Here is a 19,072-nt window from a genome sequence, read left to right as displayed (position 1 = left end):
TGGAAAGACAACGAATAAGTGCATACTCCGTACCCTTCTTTACTTGATTTTTTTTTTTAACCTTCACCTGAAAGTGTATCGCCAATCAGTGACACGGCTGTGTCCTGAAGCAATATTCTACGCGCTGTGATGTCACAGATAAACCTGTGTGACGGATGAAAGGAAAAAACCAATCAATAAACATGATTTCATCAGCAGGGTCATAATGGCTCTCAGGGAACTCTGATCTCTCTCACACACACACACACACACACACTGAGAGGATATCAGATACTGCGGCATATGTTTATTGACCCCTCTCTATTTTTGCATCTGTTCCCATCTGCTTCAATCTATTTTAACCATTAAACCCAGAATAACACCCCAAGGCTCGACCTACACCTCCACACACACCTCCACACACACACACACACACACACACACACACACACACACATTTCCCGAGGGTGCGTTTGTAAATGAAAACACACAAAAAAAAATAGATTTTGACCTTTGAACTGGTTTGAAGCCCACTGAGGAGAGGTCAAAATCGACAGTGTTTGTGTGTGTGTGTGTGTGTGTGTGTGTGTGTGTGGGCGTTTTCTTTTTTTTGGGACTCCAAGCGCACGCACACGCGCACGCACACACACACACACACACAGACCATCTGTGCATAATTGGTTACTCAGCTATTCAGCTTCATGTCTCTGAGCTAAAGTATAAATGTTTGATGTTTCTGTCTGTTCAGAGAGACATTTGGCTCGATCCGTCACCATTAAAAGTGCCGAATGGATTATCGTGTTAACCATGGCATTGAAGGTTTGAAAATAACCAAGAAATGGACACCAGCAATGATGAGGAAACATGAGTTTGAATGGATTTTGAAAATTAAAGCATGTAAACATGATAAAACCCCAAACAGAAGTATGAACGTGAAACCGAGCATGATATTTATTTCCTTTTAAAAAATGGCCTAAAGCTAAAACTTACAATCATGATTAATCATACTATCTCATCCTTCGCCCATACCTTTATATTAGGAGTGGGCATCATTTTTGAATCGTTTCAAAAATTACGATTTTTTTATTGGAATCGTTTTATTTGGTTTCAAATCCTATCACACGTCCCCAAGTTTAACACGCGCAAGTTTCCGTTTCCATAGCGACCACCATACTTCAAGGCTGTAAATCACCATTGAATTTGTACTAGGCCCTCCCTCACTTCAGTCACTCACTAGCTCGCTTGACCGGATGTGCTCGCGGGCGGCACGTTGAGCCCCCGTTAACAGTTTGTAACAGAAATAAAATGGATCATGGATCATTTTATTGTAGCTGACTTTACAGGTTGACTTTTTTATGGGCTGTTGAAACATCTGAGACATTCTGAAACGGTTTTGTCTCGATGCAAATCTTTGGTCTGAACAGAATCAGCAAACATCTTTATTTCTGTTGTCATTTTCAGCCATAACTTGACATCTCTGTAGTGCTTATTTTCTGTCCTGTTTTTTTTTGTTTTGTTTTGTCTTTGCCGCCGGTTGGGCTGACTGCTAGTTTGGGTGGTGTCATTTTCTTTAGTCTGTGGACCAATAGGTACATTAGTTGTCCAAGCTAACGATTGTCAAAGTGTTGACATATAACATCTACCCTGTTGTTGTTATTGTGAACAAATTGGTCTATACAGCCCTTAAACAGTGCTGTATTTTCTCAGATTATTATTCTAAGTGTCTGACATCATTATGGAAAGGATCCCTGCAGAGATAGGCATTTTTGTTAAAGAGTAAGATCCTCTTTGTTTAACCATAAACAGCACAGAAATCACAATCGCTAAACCCACCAGACTTCATTTAAAAAAAAAAACACTTTTAGCGTGTAATGACCCAACATATTTCCACATGTAAATCAGTAAACTGTGTGTTTATTTCATCCAAAACTCGAGTTGTGAGTGTTGGAAAATTGGGAAAAAAAGAACTAAAACGTCTTTTCATAGTTGTATTTTGTTACTGTCGACTTTGAATGAAGTGTATTTTACGATGCTAAAATTACTGTTTATTTACATGGAGTCTGGTGGCTTTAGCGAACGCAATTTTGCGGATGTTTTTATGTTTAAAAAAAGGATCTTACTCTTTAACAGAAAGGTCGACCTTAACATTCCATAATGTTGCCAGACACGTAGAATTATAATCGAGTCGGTTATAATCGGTCAGTGGCACTTTTCGGAAGGTCAATACAAGCTGAACAATTGCCCTATTAACCAATTTAACCACTGGGCTTAAAACGTTGATTATTGTGCACTGTCCCTGGTAAATGAATGCATGAATAAATAAATAAATAACTAGTCTTGCTTTGCCAGACCGTCCACACAGCATTCCGGGATGGGAGAAAAGCATGCTCTGGTTTATTGGCATTTCTTTAAACCAATCACAATCGTCTTGGGCGGCGCTAATCTCTGCACGGAGCCGCTGTAAAATAGTTGTGTGAGAGAAAACTCAGATTGGACAGATAGTCTAGCTAGCTGTCTGGATTTACCCTGCCGAGATCTGAGGAGCAGTTTTAAAAAATTTTAACACAAAGAAAGCGGAAGTAATCCCAAAGTGGAACATCAAGGATATAGACTAATAAATACCCAACCTACTAGACAAACTTTCCATCAGCTCATAGAGCAGCCGCCTGCTTCCCATCAGAGATTCAGATAACTGGGCCACTCAGTGCTGCTCAGAGCACACACACAACCTAATTAGACTCTCTGGTAACAAAAAACTCAGTTCAAATGCCAGATTTGCTTCGCAGCAGATGGTCAAAACTGACAAACTTGACCTGCCGCTTTGTAAATGAAAGTGTGGGCATGTTTTGGGGATCTTAGGCCAAGATAAAGGTCTGACTTTAGGAATACTCTTCTTTCTTTTAACACCATAGAACAGCGAAAACATACACAAGAACACGCACACCAAACACCTTACTGAAAGGCATATAAACAATGTATCAACATTTATGGAATATTTTCTGATAATGAGCAAACCATTGAGAAAATAAAACAAGTTGTACCTTCAATAATGTTCCCTCTATTTCTCTAATACAGGATACAGTACTGTCTACTTCCTTTGTAGCAAAATCCACTTTGTTGTACATTTTTCCATCTGGGTATTCAAATGAAGAAAAAAACAAAAAACTCCAGCAACATTCAGATTTCTTTTGACAACATACATACAGCCAATCAGTATAGACTGAATCACGGTGAAGTTGCACTAACTCCAGATCATTTCCAGATAGACAAATGGCCGTGGATTTAAATTGCGGAGATATGTGAAATCAGCAAACATCTTTATTTCTGTTGTCATTTTCAGCCATAACTTGACATCTCTGTAGTGCTTATTTTCTGTCCTGTTTTTTTTTGTTTTGTTTTGTCTTTGCCGCCGGTTGGGCTGACTGCTAGTTTGGGTGGTGTCATTTTCTTTAGTCTGTGGACCAATAGGTACATTAGTTGTCCAAGCTAACGATTGTCAAAGTGTTGACATATAACATCTACCCGGTTGTTGTTACTGTGAACAAATTGGTCTATACAGCCCTTAAACAGTGCTGTATTTTGTCACTGAAAGGCTCAGATTATTATTCTAAGTGTCTGACAACATTATGGAAAGGATCCCTGCAGAGATAGGCATTTTTGTTAAAGAGTAAGATCCTCTTTGTTTAACCATAAACAGCACAGAAATCACAATCGCTAAACCCACCAGACTTCATTTAAAAAAACAACACTTTTAGCGTGTAAAGACCCAACATATTTCCACATGTAAATCGGTAAACTATGTGTTTATTTCATCCAAAACTCGAGTTGTGAGTGTTGGAAAATTGGGAAAAAAAGAACTAAAACGTCTTTTCATAGTTGTATTTTGTTACTGTCGACTTTGAATGAAGTGTATTTTGCGATGCTAAAATTACTGTTTATTTACATGGAGTCTGGTGGCTTTAGCGAACGCAATTTTGCGGATGTTTTTATGTTTAAAAAAAGGATCTTACTCTTTAACAGAAAGGTCGACCTTAACATTCCATAATGTTGCCAGACACGTAGAATTATAATCGAGTCGGTTATAATCGGTCAGTGGCACTTTTCGGAAGGTCAATACAAGCTGAACAATTGCCCTATTAACGATCTCGATCTCGCTTAATACGGGACCAATGTCAAAGATAGTTGTTCCCCTCAGAAAACATAGGAAATAGAGGTTGAAAAAAAACAAATTGCCACGGGGGGCAAAACAGATTTACTTTACATCTGTCTTCTGTTGCCCTTCTCTTTCTGTGATTCCTTACATTCCTCCTCTCGTCCTCACTCCTCACATCCTCTTCCTTCACCATATTCAAAATCAAAAATGGCTCGGTCACAAGGCAACTTGAAATTCTTATTACGTCTAGCTGAGCTTAGTCTCTGGCTAGTACACACAGCATTCCGGGATGGGCGGAGCTAAGCACTGGAAAGAGCCACGGTGCCTCTGCAAAATAGCCTCGGGAAGGAACTTGTTTTGGTGGAACATGTGTACATTCAAAAGTTGTTTTAGTCGTGCAACAGAAAGCTCAGATTGGACAGATAGTCTAGCTAGCTGTCTGGATTTACCCTGCAGAGATCTGAGGAGCAGTTTACCATAGTCCTCAGAAATCCACTGGAGGTTAGAACGCCAACACAAAGGAAGCAGAAGGTAATGGACATCCGGCCAAAAAGAGTGAAATCCGGTGGAATTTTCGTCAGCCATGGAACAATCCCAGAGGTGGAAAGTCATGGATATAGACTAAGCTGAGCTATATCACCTCTCACCTTTTTGTCCCGGATTTTTAGTTGCTGTCGTAGAGCTTGGTTTTGTCGATTTAAATGTCTGTCTTCACACTTTATATATTTTTATTCACGTACATTAATCAATATGACAGACTTGAAAACAATTTAAAGGTCTCTTTTTGACACCCAGTGTTTCCCTGATTTGTATTTTGTCCTAACACCCACTACACTGAAGCTCTGAGAAAAAGACTGCACGCAACACTCAAAAGCCATTCAGAGTGCTGTCATAGTTAGACACTTTACATGTCATTTTTAATTGCAAAAACACAACGTGCTTGTCAAAACACTCCCCCAGAGCTGTACTTTAGAGGCGATGTTTCAAAAATGCTGTTTAAACACAAACAGGGACATCTTTCAAAGTCGACCACTGTTTCTTGGATAAAAGATGCAAGTTATGAAAGTCTTTTTGTTATTATTGGTTGCCAATGCTCACCCTCCTGTCCACTCATATTTAAAATCCACAATCCCAATTGATAAGACTGTATGAAATTCAAGCTAAGCATGGCTGCCAGTTAACTACTTCCGGGCCATTTCACTCCTTTAGGAACCTTCCTAAGCAAAAAGGGCTGTGTCTGAAATCACTCCTTACTCACTATATAGGCAGTCCCTCCAGAAAAACGCGATTATGCAATCGCATAATTCAATGCATAATCAGCCAAAGTCTGCATATTTATGTGGGGGCCGCATTTTTTGAAATACGCCGCACTTTCGCCGCATAAATTGCCGATTTCCGCGCAAAATATGCGGTGCTTGCATGATTTCATAATCTACGCATTTTCGTTGCAACAAAGTCATATAATATATCTTAGCAGAAAGTTGAAAAATGTTGTGTTTACTTCACACAAGAGCAGCCATTTTCCCCTGTTGCCATGGGAACATTATGAAGTGACGTAATGACGTGAACATCATCGAAAAGCAGGGTGTTGGGGGAATCACTTTTTTTTCTCTTTTTCATCAAACCGCAGTTTTTGCAAGTTCCTGCAATTTTTGCAAGTTCCCGTAATTTCATCGCATAAAATTGTATTAATATCCTGCATATTCCATCGCATATTTTAAGAAAACGTGCCGCATAATCAAGGATTTTTGCCAGCAACAATCACAAAAAAACTCTATATATAGTGGACTTGAAGTATCCCACAATGCATCATGAAAAGTAGTGGACATCGATGGTCAGTCAACCAAGCCCTATATCCCATCATGCATGGTGCGTAAGGAAAAAGAAAAACGGACGAGAGAATATATTTTGTGAATTGAATGTGTTACGCTATTACGGCACAAATTAGGGGAAGACATGGGGTGCCATTTCCAAAGAGCTATAAAAGCTGTTCATAAATAGTTAGTTTTTCTTTACGATGGCAGGAAAATTATGTGTGCATGTGAGAAGATCACATTGACCCGTTTTCAATTATTACGGATGTTCCACCGTCCAACGTTGATCTGACACGTTTTAATCGTGCGACAGCATTGACGTAAATAATGGCGCCGAAAACATGCCCTGAGTAGTGTCCAAAAGTGTTTTTTTTGTTTAGCCAATGAGCTTCATATATAGTCCTCTACATCAAATCCCTATATAGGGAGTAGTGAATCAGTGGGAGATTTCGGACAAAGCCAAGGACTATTCGACCGTAGCTTATGGCTGTATCTCATGGCCCTTATTTGATGGCTCCTCGACTCCTCGTTCCTCGGCGGAACATCATCCGGTGGATTTGTGAGGACTATGGTTAACTGCTCCTCAGATCTCTGCAGGGTAAATCCAGACAGCTAGCTAGACTATCTGTCCAATCGGAGTTTTCTGTTGCACGACTAAAACGACTTTTGAACGTACACATCACAAAATGTTCCACCAGTTGCTGAGGCACCGTTGCTCCGTCCGGCACTTAGCACCGCCCAAGACGATTGTGATTGGTTTAAAAAAATGCCAATAAACCAGAGCACGTTTTTTCCCATCCCGGAATGTTGTGTGGACTAGCCAGACCCTCCTCTGCAGCGCTGTGGAGGAAGGTCCTTTGTCCTTTTCACTTCTTATCAAACACCCCGATATTTGCTCACTCAGTTGCTCAGGGATGGCACTGATGATTAAACAGGCTTTGGAAATGCTCCAACTATGGTTCACCTGACATTGTCTATGCAGAGAGAGATTCCCTTGAGCCTGTTTGTTCCAATGCCTGTTGGGAAAAATGTCCGACACCCTTAGATTTTGCAATGTGTGTGTGTTGTTGCTTCAAGGAATGATGGCATTTTCAGATCTCAGAACTGAAGCTAAGGCCTGATGATGTCCCAAAATGTGTAACATGGAACGGTGTGTTGTTATGGAAACAAAACCCTTATTTCCATACAAAAATCCTTCCAAGCAACACTTTTTTCCTCCTCAAACGCCCCTTCTCCCTGTAAACACAGCTTCAGCCTGCCATCCTCTCTTCTCTCTGTCTCCGGGCTGCTCTGTGCAGGGGCAGGGCTAGAAGGGAGGTCCACTGTGCTGTACTCCCTCTGAAATATGATTGCCCCCATCTCTCCCAACTGTGATTTCCAATGGATCAGAGTACAATCGCTTGGCTGCCTGTTCTGCAAATCTTCCCAGCCCTTGTCACATGATCAATTAATGTTTCCATGGTGACTATCCAAATTTCAGATAGCATGGGACCAGCACTGGAATTGTTTTTCTAAAAAGTGGCAGACTGAGCCTATAGAAAATGTGTTTTGCAATCGTATAGGCTACAATTTGTTTAAAATGGAAACAAGTGAAATTAATAATGAATGTGATGTTTTATTTAGCAGAATTACATTGTGTTGTTCTATCCAGCATGATGGTTCCCTCTCCCTGTGGTCCACCTTCTCGTTTTGTTGCATGGAGCACTAAACAGTTGTTCGTAGAAATCCCTGCTCTTGTTATTGCTATGAGCCAAAAATTACACCTGCACTGCGTATCTCTGCTGCCAAAAATTTAAACTTTTTTTTCTCTACTGCTCTGTGACAGCACTGATGGCTAAAAAAACACACAGAGCTCGCAGCGCTGTCAGGAAAAGTACTCGAGCACACCGGGAAAACGGAAAGCAAAAAGACGCTGAGAGAGGAATATCCTCGACAGACACGCAACCCTCAGTTAATGCTGCTTGATGGCTTTTCCTTCGTGGCTTTTATCGTTTGTGTTTTGTTTACAAAAAAAAGAGGTGGATTGAACAGCTGTCTGCCGCTTTTACTTTCCATCTGTTGTTAACTCCATTTAAACGATGATTTGCGGCTGCTCCATCAACAATACTGCCGTTTTTTCTTTTACTTTTTCTAAAAAGTCAACCTAACTAAAAGAGTGTTGAGCAAATCGCAAAGCATGCACAGCTTGTATCTGTGTGATGATGTGTAGGTGCATGTATGGTTGGTTTATGTGCACCCATTCATTGTGTACTGTATTTACAATGTGCAAGTATAAAGTATGCATGGATGTACTGCTCTTGTTGGTTAACCAGAGCCTGTGTGAGAACAAATCAAAGCTTGAATGAAACAACTTGTCACATCCATTTAGACCAAATGATTGTTTCTCTTAATGATTTTCGTAGCAAAAAATAGACTGATAGCTTTATTGTCTGTCCCATGCAGTGACTCATTAACAGCACACATTTGAAACAAACACACATTGAAAACATACAAAACAGCCGCTATGCAGTGTCTATTTCATGTTGTTTGCAATAGTTATTGCAGAAGGGATGAAAGATATTTTGTACCGTGTGTACGGAGCTGTCAGTACATCAACGCACATTCTGTTGTTCTTAGTGTCACAGTTCAGCCATTTGTTAAAGGGCAAAATGCATACATAAATCAATAAACACCAAACAGAAGTTTTCTAGAGCAAGTCGCCGGATGGTGTGTTTATGCAGTTGAAAATGGTTTGCTCTTCCGCTGCACCTGAACACCTGTTCACCTGCCCTAAATCGAAGGTGTCACCACGGCTCCATATCACATCATCCTATCAGATTTCTCATCATATCAATTATCACAATAATAGCAATGATGAGCAAAATACACAAAAAACACAACAGAAAAATACCAACCTGTTCTCACTCTGAACTGTAAAATATGGACGCAGTGGCTCTTAGCGTCAGATACCACGCAAAAATCACCCTTCAGCTTGTGTATAGAATGCACCGGGCAGAGCAGCAGCTACGCCCGAAATTCCGCATAGGGAGGGTGGTTGGTATGGTTGATGGGTCGAACAACACAGAAGACTGGGGTTCACATTTTCTAAACCCAACTGTCCCGTTCTTCTTTTCCTAAATCTAACTGTCCCGTTCTTGTCCCGTGTGTCACGTAAACGCACCTTTTATAAGCCCACCCACAAACTTTTTCCAAAACCTAACTGCGTCAAAAGTGACGCCAATAGTCCCGACCCAGCACGTTTAGATATGATGCTAAAGGAGACTTTAAGCGTCAGTAGCAACGCCAAAGGCACCCGACCAAGTGTCCGTATTTTACGAGATGGGAGTAAGAATGTGTTGAAAATGCATGATGTCTAACATGATTATAAATGGAATAAGGCAAATCTGCAAAATGGCTCCAACAGCATCTGCCTGATGGAAGTAATGGAAAGAGTGATGGAGGGGGTGAGAGGGGTCCTCTGTAATGAACTGCTGGTGCTGTATCCCTTGATTTCTTTTTTAAACGAGTGACCTGGTTTAAACTGTGTTTTACCTGGAATTTGTGTTACCAAGCATCAAAAAGTTCCTGATGCCAGAGTACGACGTTTGGCTCATTTTACAGTAAGCAGGATCCTCTGATGTTACACAAGGACGGCTCAGAATACTTGCGCATACGTATCATTTCCACTGATAGTGGGGGAAGAGAAAGATGGAGAGAAAACGCAAAACAGCTGCTGACGATGCCGTATAGATGAGCTAGAATCTGTTGACGAAACAGCAATAAAAGTTTAATGGATAGGTTTGGATTTTGTCAAAACTGTCATAACACAGCACCCACTAGACAAATTGTGGTTGCTGTTATTGTTCCTCCAGGCTCTGAATGTTTAGCTGAAACTTAAATTGAGGCACCAGCTGTCTTATTCAGATAAATTAAATGGACATATATTCTCGTCCTGGCAGTCATGTAAAGGTTTACTGCTGGTGTTGTGTCCCAGTAACAACTACCCAGTCCAGTCTCCTAGGTATTGTGTTCATATTGGACATTCTGCTCCTTGCAATTTCCGCCCAGTGCCAAAATACCTTTATTTAGACTTCATATGGAGCAACGGACAGTAAGGGTGTAGGTAGTCTATATCGACGACGTTTCATTTCCAGGATTGTTCACGTGCTGCCGGAAATTCCGCCGGCTGTTCCTCATTTTTCGGCCGGATGTCCGTTACCTTCCTCTTTCTTTGTGTTGGCGTTCTAAACTCCGGTGGATTTATGAGGACTATGGTTAACTGCTCCTCAGATCTCTGCAGGGTAAATCCAGACAGCTAGCTGGACTATCTGTCCAATCTAAGTTTTGCACGACTAAAATAACCTTTGAACGAACACATGTTCCACCAAAACAAGTTCCTTCCCGCCCAAGACGGACGTGAGTGGTTTAAAGAAATACCAATAAACCAGAGCATATTTTTCTCCCATCCCGGAATGCTGTGTGGACTAGCCAGACCCTCCTCCGCGGTGCTGTGGAGGAAGGACTGGCAATGCAAGACTAGGATAGAGAGGATGCCATGATGGATGGGACTGTAGTGAGTCGGACATTCATAAAAATCCAGATGGGAGTTTGTGTCCCATCACAGACCAATAACTAATGTTTGCTTTTTGTTAACCGTAACCACAATCTTTCCTTACTGGTTATCGTAACCATATTTTAGCCATAGTTTATTAGCCATAACTATGGCCTTTCCCAAATGTAAACAACAGAGTAGTTGCGACATTGTAGAAGGAACTCATTTTGAATGGTTGCATCTAAACATAGAAACCCTAATTTAATTTAATCCAGTTTTTTTTTAAAACACTATCAATGTTCTTGTCAGGCTGGTTAGGGTTGGACTTCTGAGCAAGACGTATCTGTCTGGGAATTTAAAAAGAGTGTTGAAGGGTAGGCACTTGACTCTCAATGGACTGTCTGCCGCCACAGACACTTTGTGTATGTTGTATTGATGTATCTTCCCTCTTGCTCGTTTTCCCTTTGAATTTCTGATTTCCTTTATCTGTAACAGGGAGGAGTCCAGTTGATATAATCCTTGTGTGCATCTCTGTTTTGGCTCAAAGAACCATGTGAACCACCCACTGGACAAATCCCAGAGTTCCTCTGAGTTCTAACCTTTCTTTCTCACGATGCCGGCCTCCCTCCATCACACCTGACAAGTGAGCAGCACAAGCCTGCCTTTGTCTTTGGTTCTTTCCTCCATCTGATGTAGCTACGCCACCAGGGAGTCATTTTACACTAATCAATAATTGCAGTGTGAGTTTGTTTTTGTGGGTTGGATGATACATCTTTCCATCTGGCTATCAGAGTGACTCAATTGTCTGAGCTGTGACTGTGAAGAATTGCAAAGGCAAAGTGTAAAGAACAAAATAAAGTTTGTGAGATATAAGCTAACTATGAAACATTCCAATACTTGTGTAGAAAAGAATGTAGTATTACATCCCCCAGATTTCCAAATCTGCTTCTTTACCGAGCAAAAAAAGCTTTCAGAGCTGTATCAGCTCTCACACAGAAATGACAATGGACAGTCTAAAAGATTGTTGCAGCTAAGATTGCATCTTTTTATTCCCCTCATTCTTGTTGCTTGTCAAAACCTGGGGCCTGCATTACCCACAACGCAACTCAACTACCAATAGATAGGTAGGAAATTCGGATGTGTAATGCTAGTAGCACCGGTGAGCTCACTTCTAACTCCGCAACTCCCCAGAGTTTTACATTTTTAAACCGATGTACACTCAACTGATGTCCCTTGAGGTCATTTTTTAAACCCACAAAAAGCTTCTTTTTTTTCACATACACAGTAGTACTTCCAAAGACCTGTAAACAGACATTGATGTGTACAATCGTTCCCTTTTCACGTATCTATAATGCCAATGTATCTGGGCATGTTATTTAGGTAGACTCCCCCCCCCCCCAAAGAAGGATTTTAAAGAGTTTAAGTTATTGTTATAACATGCAGAAATGTATTCTTAACAAAAGAATACTTTGTGTCACATTTGCATGATTGATGGGTCTCTACGCCTGCAAGTTTGTTAGTTTCCGTTTGCTTCACCCTGCCGGCCAAATAAAGATGGTGGCAGGAAACCCAAACTACAAAATGTATAGTGTCCCGTCAGACGCCTGTGACTGATGTCAAAGATGCTTTTCCAGCTATTCTTTTTTAATGGTCAGAAGACCATAACCGGTGGAGTTTTACAGTTTTGCCTTTCATGAAATGTGAACACAGTAGTAGTAAAATGTAAGTGTGTCTGTGTGTGGGCAGGTGTTTGTGTAGGTTAAATGTCACCTCTTCCCATATGCTTTAAAAGAATGACTCAGATGTTTCTAAGCTGTGGTTATTTCTTAATAACTGAAAATGTCACATCTGGTGCACGGAGTAAACAAACTTAATTTAGCCTACCTGTTTTTTATTTTCTTTCTCTCTCTGCAGTCTCTCAAGTGGATTGATCAGGCAGCCCACTGTTATGGGACATGAGCTCTGAACCATATAGACTGTATATAAAGATGGACGATGCAGTAGTGATCAGGCGGTGGAGCGTCTGCACCCCTTATCTACAACTACCTACTGGATTCTTCTTGTGCCTGGCATCTGTGAATATTTCAGATAAAAATTTTGCTCACACAATGAACCTTCTGATCGCCACCAATTTGTGGCTGTTCAGAAAGCAGTGGCTTGTTATCTTGTTCTTTGGCTCCCTTTTCTGCTCGACATGGGTCTTTGCTCTAAACCTCTGGAGCTGTGTGAGTGGAGTCGTCAACTGCGTCTTTGCCGGTGGAGTAGAGGCTAATGAGGGCAGAGACCTGTGCTTTGCTGGGCCTCATTTGGTGATGGCAAGTGTGGTGGTCGGCCATCTTGTGTAATCAGCTCTTTCATCCAACCCCGACGCACTTAAATAAGGGAGGCTGCCACCTTCTGAGCCAAAAGCATTGTGACAGATGGAATGATTCTGTGTGTGTGTGTGTGTGTGTTTTTTTTTTTTTGGTGGGGTGGGGGGTTGAAACACCCCCCCCCCCCCCCCCTCAGGTGCTCCACGAGAGCCGAGATTTTTTAATCAAATCCACAGGGAATACATACAAACACACACACACACACACATAGGTAGACACATGCTAAGGGTGGCTCGTGTGCTTTGAAATACACCTTGAGTGGTCACAGATTTAGTTTGAGGGAGCCAGATGCCCTCACGTGCTGCAACTTTACTGATTACTAACTGACTCATGTTTAGCCTAAACCGATGGCTTTGGCTTTTAACCCTAAACCTTAAAACAAAGCTATGGTGAGGTAAAGTAGGAAATCAGATATCACAATATTTTTGACCAAATACATCAATGTCAATATTGTGACTATATTGTAGGGTTGACTATTGGTGCTTTCACAGAATACTTACTCTTATTTTATGATTTTTTTGATAAATACTCATCAGTAATGTGGATATAATGACGAGGGCCACACAGAATCTGCACACGCAGAATCCCGCTGATTTGCTGCTGATTTTCAAAATGAACACAATTCACATTAAAAATTAAAATGAAAGTTTAAAAGTAAAAAAAAAAAACTAAAGTCCACAGATTGTCATTCTGCATCACTGCTTAAAGCTTTAGTGTGTAACTTGTTGATATTAATGAACGTCCGTTACATTCAAGCCATTATTAGAAATTAGATATATCCTCCCTGTAAATTACACCTATGTGTGTCGCTCTAATGTTCAGTTGAATTTTGTGGACTATGTAGCTGCAGAAACTGATGTTGCTCTTACCTAATGATGACATACATGACCAGGAAGTTGCCCACCAGGCCAATGACGCAGACGATCATGTAGACGACCACGATGGTGACCTTCACCCCCGTGGGGAGCAGGGTGTCCGTGTCGTTGTAGGCGGTTAAGTTGCCGTGGAAGAGCGAGTCGTTGTAGAGCTGCAGGTGACCGAGCTCGGCCAGCAGGAAGTCGTCGGGGAACTCCATCTGGGACCCAGAGTCTTACACCCACCTGACGGAGAAGAAAGGAAGTGTGGATAGACAAATGTAAATGGACTGTATTTATGTTGCGCTTTTCTAGTCTTAAAACGACCGCTCAAAGCCCTTTAAGATAGTACAGGAACCATAGACCATTCACACACATTCATACACTGGTGGCCGAGGCCACATACAAGGTGCTGCACCTGCTCATCAGATATCTTTGTGTTGGAATTCTAACCTACGGTGGATTTGTGAGGACTATGGTTAACTGCTCCTCAGATCTCTGCAGGGTAAATCCAGCAGCTAGCTAGACTACCTGTCCAATCTGAGTTTTCTCTCGCACGACTAAAACAACTTTTGAACGTACACATGTTCCGCCAAAACAAGTTCCTGCGGCTATTTTGCAGCGGCCCCGTTGCTCCATCCGGCGCCTGTCGCCGCCCAAGACGATTGTGATTGGTTTAAAGAAATGCCAATAAACCAGAGTACGTTTTTCTCCAATCCCGGAATGCTGGCCAGACCTTTCTCCACAGTGAAAGATTGCTGCACGTTGTAAGTGAGAATTTGTACAATATAAATACCAACAATGAAAAAATTGTGTTTTATGCTAAGCACTTTGATTTACAACTACAGTTGAGTGTTTAGAAATACAGCCAAATGTCTTGTTTGAGTTATTTGCATTTGTTTTGACATGTTCTGTTGTGAAAAACTAAAAATAAACTATTTACAAAGAGAAGCATTTTTATTTTTTATTTTATTTTCCATGCATCGTTATTTAAAAACGCAATTTCCTAAATTTGCGGTTGATGAATGTTAATAGCAAAGACTAAAGGGGGAAAAAAAACATGAGCATATTTATGTGTGGGACTTTGTTTGATTTAACATCACACTGCATTATTAGTTTTTTTAAATAAATGACTTTCTTTTTTAGATTAATTTTTATTAGCACCATTTATCATTCAGACATACAGAACATATTCCATAATATACTGGCTGTCAAACTGGGGAGTTGATAACAACACACAGGCCAACACACAAACAGAAATTCCGTCAAGGAACGGAAATTTCAAAAGGAGAAAATACTGGCATTAGTATTGATGTCATAAAAGCAACTTAGCATGTTTCCTTTATATCTGATGTCACATTGGGGTAATTTTTGGATTTATTACAGTAAATATGACATATTGGACCTTTAAATGTACAATATGTAATTTTCTGCCGCTAGGGTTCTCTCAGTCAAAACAATGGATGTAAACAGACTTTTGATGACGTTGTATAGTGGCATTATGGGAGTTGTAGTTTAACACAATTGCCGATTAAAGTATATCTATTCAAGGATAGGTTTATCCATTACACTTTTATCCACGTTACGTTTAGTAACAGTTATTCATGTCATTCTGATAAAATAGCTGCAGTTTCCCCCACATAATTACGTTTTCTTGATTCGATTTGTATTGGTAGCTAACATTAGCTAGCTAGTTAGCCAGTTAGCGAGCAAGCAAGCAAACAATAGCCAGCAGCTAAAACCAAATATCACAATATACTGTATTTCACGTCAGTGTCACTTGTTGGATTTTGTCAGCACTGGGGGGAAAAGGGTTTGTTACTCAACCCTGCTGAGAGACTTAGCTACTTCGTGGCTGGGGCTGGCCACCAAGTATCTTCGGGGCTGTAAAGAAGACCGCTTAACGCCAAATGGGGGAGAATTTCAGCACAACACCGCAGCCAGCCAGACTCGGGCGCCTGGGGCACTATGGTCCGTTTCCCAGATGGAACATTACACTTTCTGTTACAGCCATTAGCATCGTTATCACCCGGCACTGGAATTTGTGCTGGCTGGTTCGGATTGCTTGCGAAGTTAATAATTGTGGCTGGCTGCTGGCTAACTGTGGATATGTCGTGTCCCCGGGGCACTTTCTGACAAAAGTCTGTTAGCGGCGTGGAGTGAGGAAGAAAGAACAGGGTGTGATAACTGGCTAAATTAGCATTAGATTTGTCTTCTATCTATACAGCTAACGTTAACGCTAACGTTAGCTTGCAAACATAATCGTGGGTTAGCCCAGTGCTGTTTAATGTTAACTTTACCTTGATCAAACAATTATACTTAAAATAACTTCATGAACGTGTTGAACAATGTTGTAACCTTCTAACGTTAACGTTCCCCACCGAGCATTAGCATGAGCTAACACTAATGTTACTTACTACTGGATCAGTCGATATTGAAATGTATCAATAAATAGGATCTCTGCTGTATTACTGTGTTGTAAGTAGCGTGTAATCAATGACAAAATGATGCTGTGTGGCAGAAAGCAAGCTGTATTACGGTTACTGAGTATTATTCTTTCTGTGACATTGTATGATTTACGATTACTATCGAATGTATCGTCTGGGTGCCCATGTTTAGAGAGGTCAAAGGTTTTATGACGCCACTGACTAAATAAAATGTCCTGTGTCATTAAAATTAAATAACAGATTTCTCAGGGTTTGAACGTTGTTGGAAACATTTAGGATAGTGTAAGTACACAACTCAACAAAATATATAACATAGGTTTAGTCGTTTTAGATAGAAATGTTAAATATTGTACGTTTTTAAAGAGTTTATTTCTGATTCCCCCTGATTGCCAACACCTATAAGAGCAATCTTTTCTTTTGTCTTTACAGTAATTTAACAATGTATACATTCATGTGACATCCCTGCAGCATGCATATCCTGAGAGGCCGATTTCTCCTGAAAGAAATGATTTCCATACCTTGATCGTGCATAACAGGGTTGAGGTTATACAAGCATTATTACACAAGGAGAGACCAGGCGAACCAAATATTGGAAAAAAATGACTTAGCCCTGCACTGCCACGTGAGGAATATATTACCGCCAAGATGTGTTAGAGAGAGAGAGAGCGAGAGAAGGAGAAGGAGAGGGGGGGGCGATGGCATCAATATTTATGAATGTTAATGCAGTGAAAAGAAAGAGAGAAGAAAGCAATCATTCTAAAGCAGAACAAAAGACGAACATCTTCAACCACCAACAAATAACAGTGTCCACATTTTAAGGAGAAGGTTGTTACTTTATATTTTCTTATTGTCAACTACCAAAACCTATTCCGTTTCTAAATTTGACCTCTGTGTGTGGTCTCAGCCCCACACTGTAAAAAAAATGGAAAATAACTCGAAATTGTTGACAGTTGTTTTCAGGTTTTTTATAAATTGTGTACAAAAAGTCTGTAAAATGATGAACATTATATGTTAAAGGTCCTATGACATGCTGCTTTTTGGATGCTTTTATATAGGCCTTAGTCAGGGCTGGACTGGGACAAAAAATCGGCCCTGGCACTTTTGGCCCAGGCGGCCCACACCCACCGTGATTGGTCAGACACATTCCCTGCAGAGAGTCCTCTTAAAATATGCATGCATTCTATTATATGAGTTGCCTTCAGCGTTCATGTGATCGTTTTGGATCCTTCAAGAGGGGTCTCAAGACTTATCTGTTGATCTTACACTTAAATAATTCATTCATTCTTAGAGTTATGATTTGTATATTTATGGTATTTTTGTTATTTTTTATTATTGATATTTTATATTGTATTGTCATTATTGGTTTTATTACTATTTTGCTGGACAAAAGTGTCTGCTAAATACAATAACCATAACCCTTCCCAAAAGCTACAATAAAGCTGAGAGTAGTATATGCCCTGGAAAAAAGCTAATTAAGCAATTCAAGGAACACTTGATTTTATAGATCACACAGACTTTTCAGCTACCCAACAGGCTAACCGCTAGCATTTTCAATGTAAGCTTAAGCAGTTAGGTTACCTGACAGCCACTAACTTTAATGTTAACAGCTGCTTGTTGTCGTTATGACGTGAGGCTCACATAACGCGCGCTTGCACACTCGCGTGCGCGCACACACACACACACACACACACACACACACACACACACAGCCTCCCTCCCTTCCTGAGAGTCCCTGTTGATTTGCCTACTCCTTACCACATCGTCCTCTACTCTCTCTTCCATCTTTTCCTCACTCGCTCCCATGGCCCTGTCACACTCGCCTCCTCCTCGGCTTCTTCCCTGTCATGATGCCGTTTCTGCTTCTCTGTATAACCAGCCACCTCTCCTCCTCCTCGGCTTCAGGTAATGCTGATGTTGAAGCAGCTACTACAGCCCCAAACATGTCAGAAATTTTGGCACATTTTGAGGAATCCGCCTGTAGATTCTTAATCTTTTTCTCCATAATATCTCTGCACCTCCCTTGGGCTTTGGTGGTCGTTTGTCTATTTTAACGTGGATGTTAAACTTCCAGCATAACTATTACAGCTCGTTTCTCAGGGCCGGGAGGCGTGGCTATAGTGGGATTCGTAAATTTGCGGCCCGGAGTAGGGACGGGGGTTCCTGGATTTGATTGGGTCAGGCCAGTGTCAATAAAGACAATTAACCAATGGGCCGCTGTGAGTTCTTTGTGGGCCGGCGCAGCCAAAAAAACAAACAAAAAAGTGCCCACCGGGAAAATGCCTGGTATGCCAGATGGCCAGTCCAGCCCTGGCCTTAGTGGTCCCCTAATACTGTATCTGAAGTCTCTTTTATATAGGCCTTAGTGGTCCCTTAAAGGGGTGATAGAATGCAAAACCGATTTTACCCTGTCATAGTTGAATAACGACAGTTTGGTAGGTAAATAGGACATACATAGAAGCTCAAAATCCCACTGACACCCCTTTACTATGAAAATCTCATATTTTGAAACTGCCTCTGAAAACGGGCGAATCCCAACAAAGCTGAGTTGCTTGCGTAAGCGTCTCAAAATCCGGAACCTTAAGAGAACAGTCACGCCCCAATATTTACATAGGCTACACAACTGACCTGAGATCAGGTAGTCTTCTGAATCTAGCTAGGTCACGCAGATCTCTGCTATTCCATTACAAAATTCACTTCTGAAACTTTTTAATGCGAGAAATCAACCATATAAAGCTCAAATATGGGCCGCTTTACGAAAAAGGATGGCTAATTGCAAATTTTCTCCGACTGTGTGTTGGAGTTTAGTGCCGGTGTTGGTGCTGCCTGGGTTGCTACATCGCCGCCCTGACCGCTGTGTCAGCGAGCTTGTTACGCCCGCAATCTTTTACCGCAGCCCGCAGGTTCCAGTTAATCTTATAATGG

At 41.1% G+C, this 19,072-nt stretch overlaps 1 protein-coding gene across 2 annotated transcripts in view; it reads right to left on the bottom strand.

Moving 5' to 3' along the window:
- The window catches only part of oprl1 (opiate receptor-like 1), a 170,994-nt gene that overhangs the window by 137,530 nt on the left and 14,392 nt on the right, over positions 1–19,072 (bottom strand). For both annotated transcript variants that reach the window (XM_039800990.1, XM_039800991.1), the window contains one exon: positions 13,719–13,949. In XM_039800990.1, coding sequence (XP_039656924.1) covers positions 13,719–13,924 — 206 coding nt within the window. In that variant the 5' untranslated portion in view covers positions 13,925–13,949. The remainder of the gene's footprint in view (positions 1–13,718; positions 13,950–19,072) is intronic.

Source organism: Perca fluviatilis, chromosome 5 (genome assembly GCF_010015445.1).
Source record: "Perca fluviatilis chromosome 5, GENO_Pfluv_1.0, whole genome shotgun sequence".
Lineage (NCBI taxonomy): Eukaryota > Metazoa > Chordata > Actinopteri > Perciformes > Percidae > Perca > Perca fluviatilis.
This window is presented reverse-complemented; position numbering and strand designations above follow the sequence as displayed.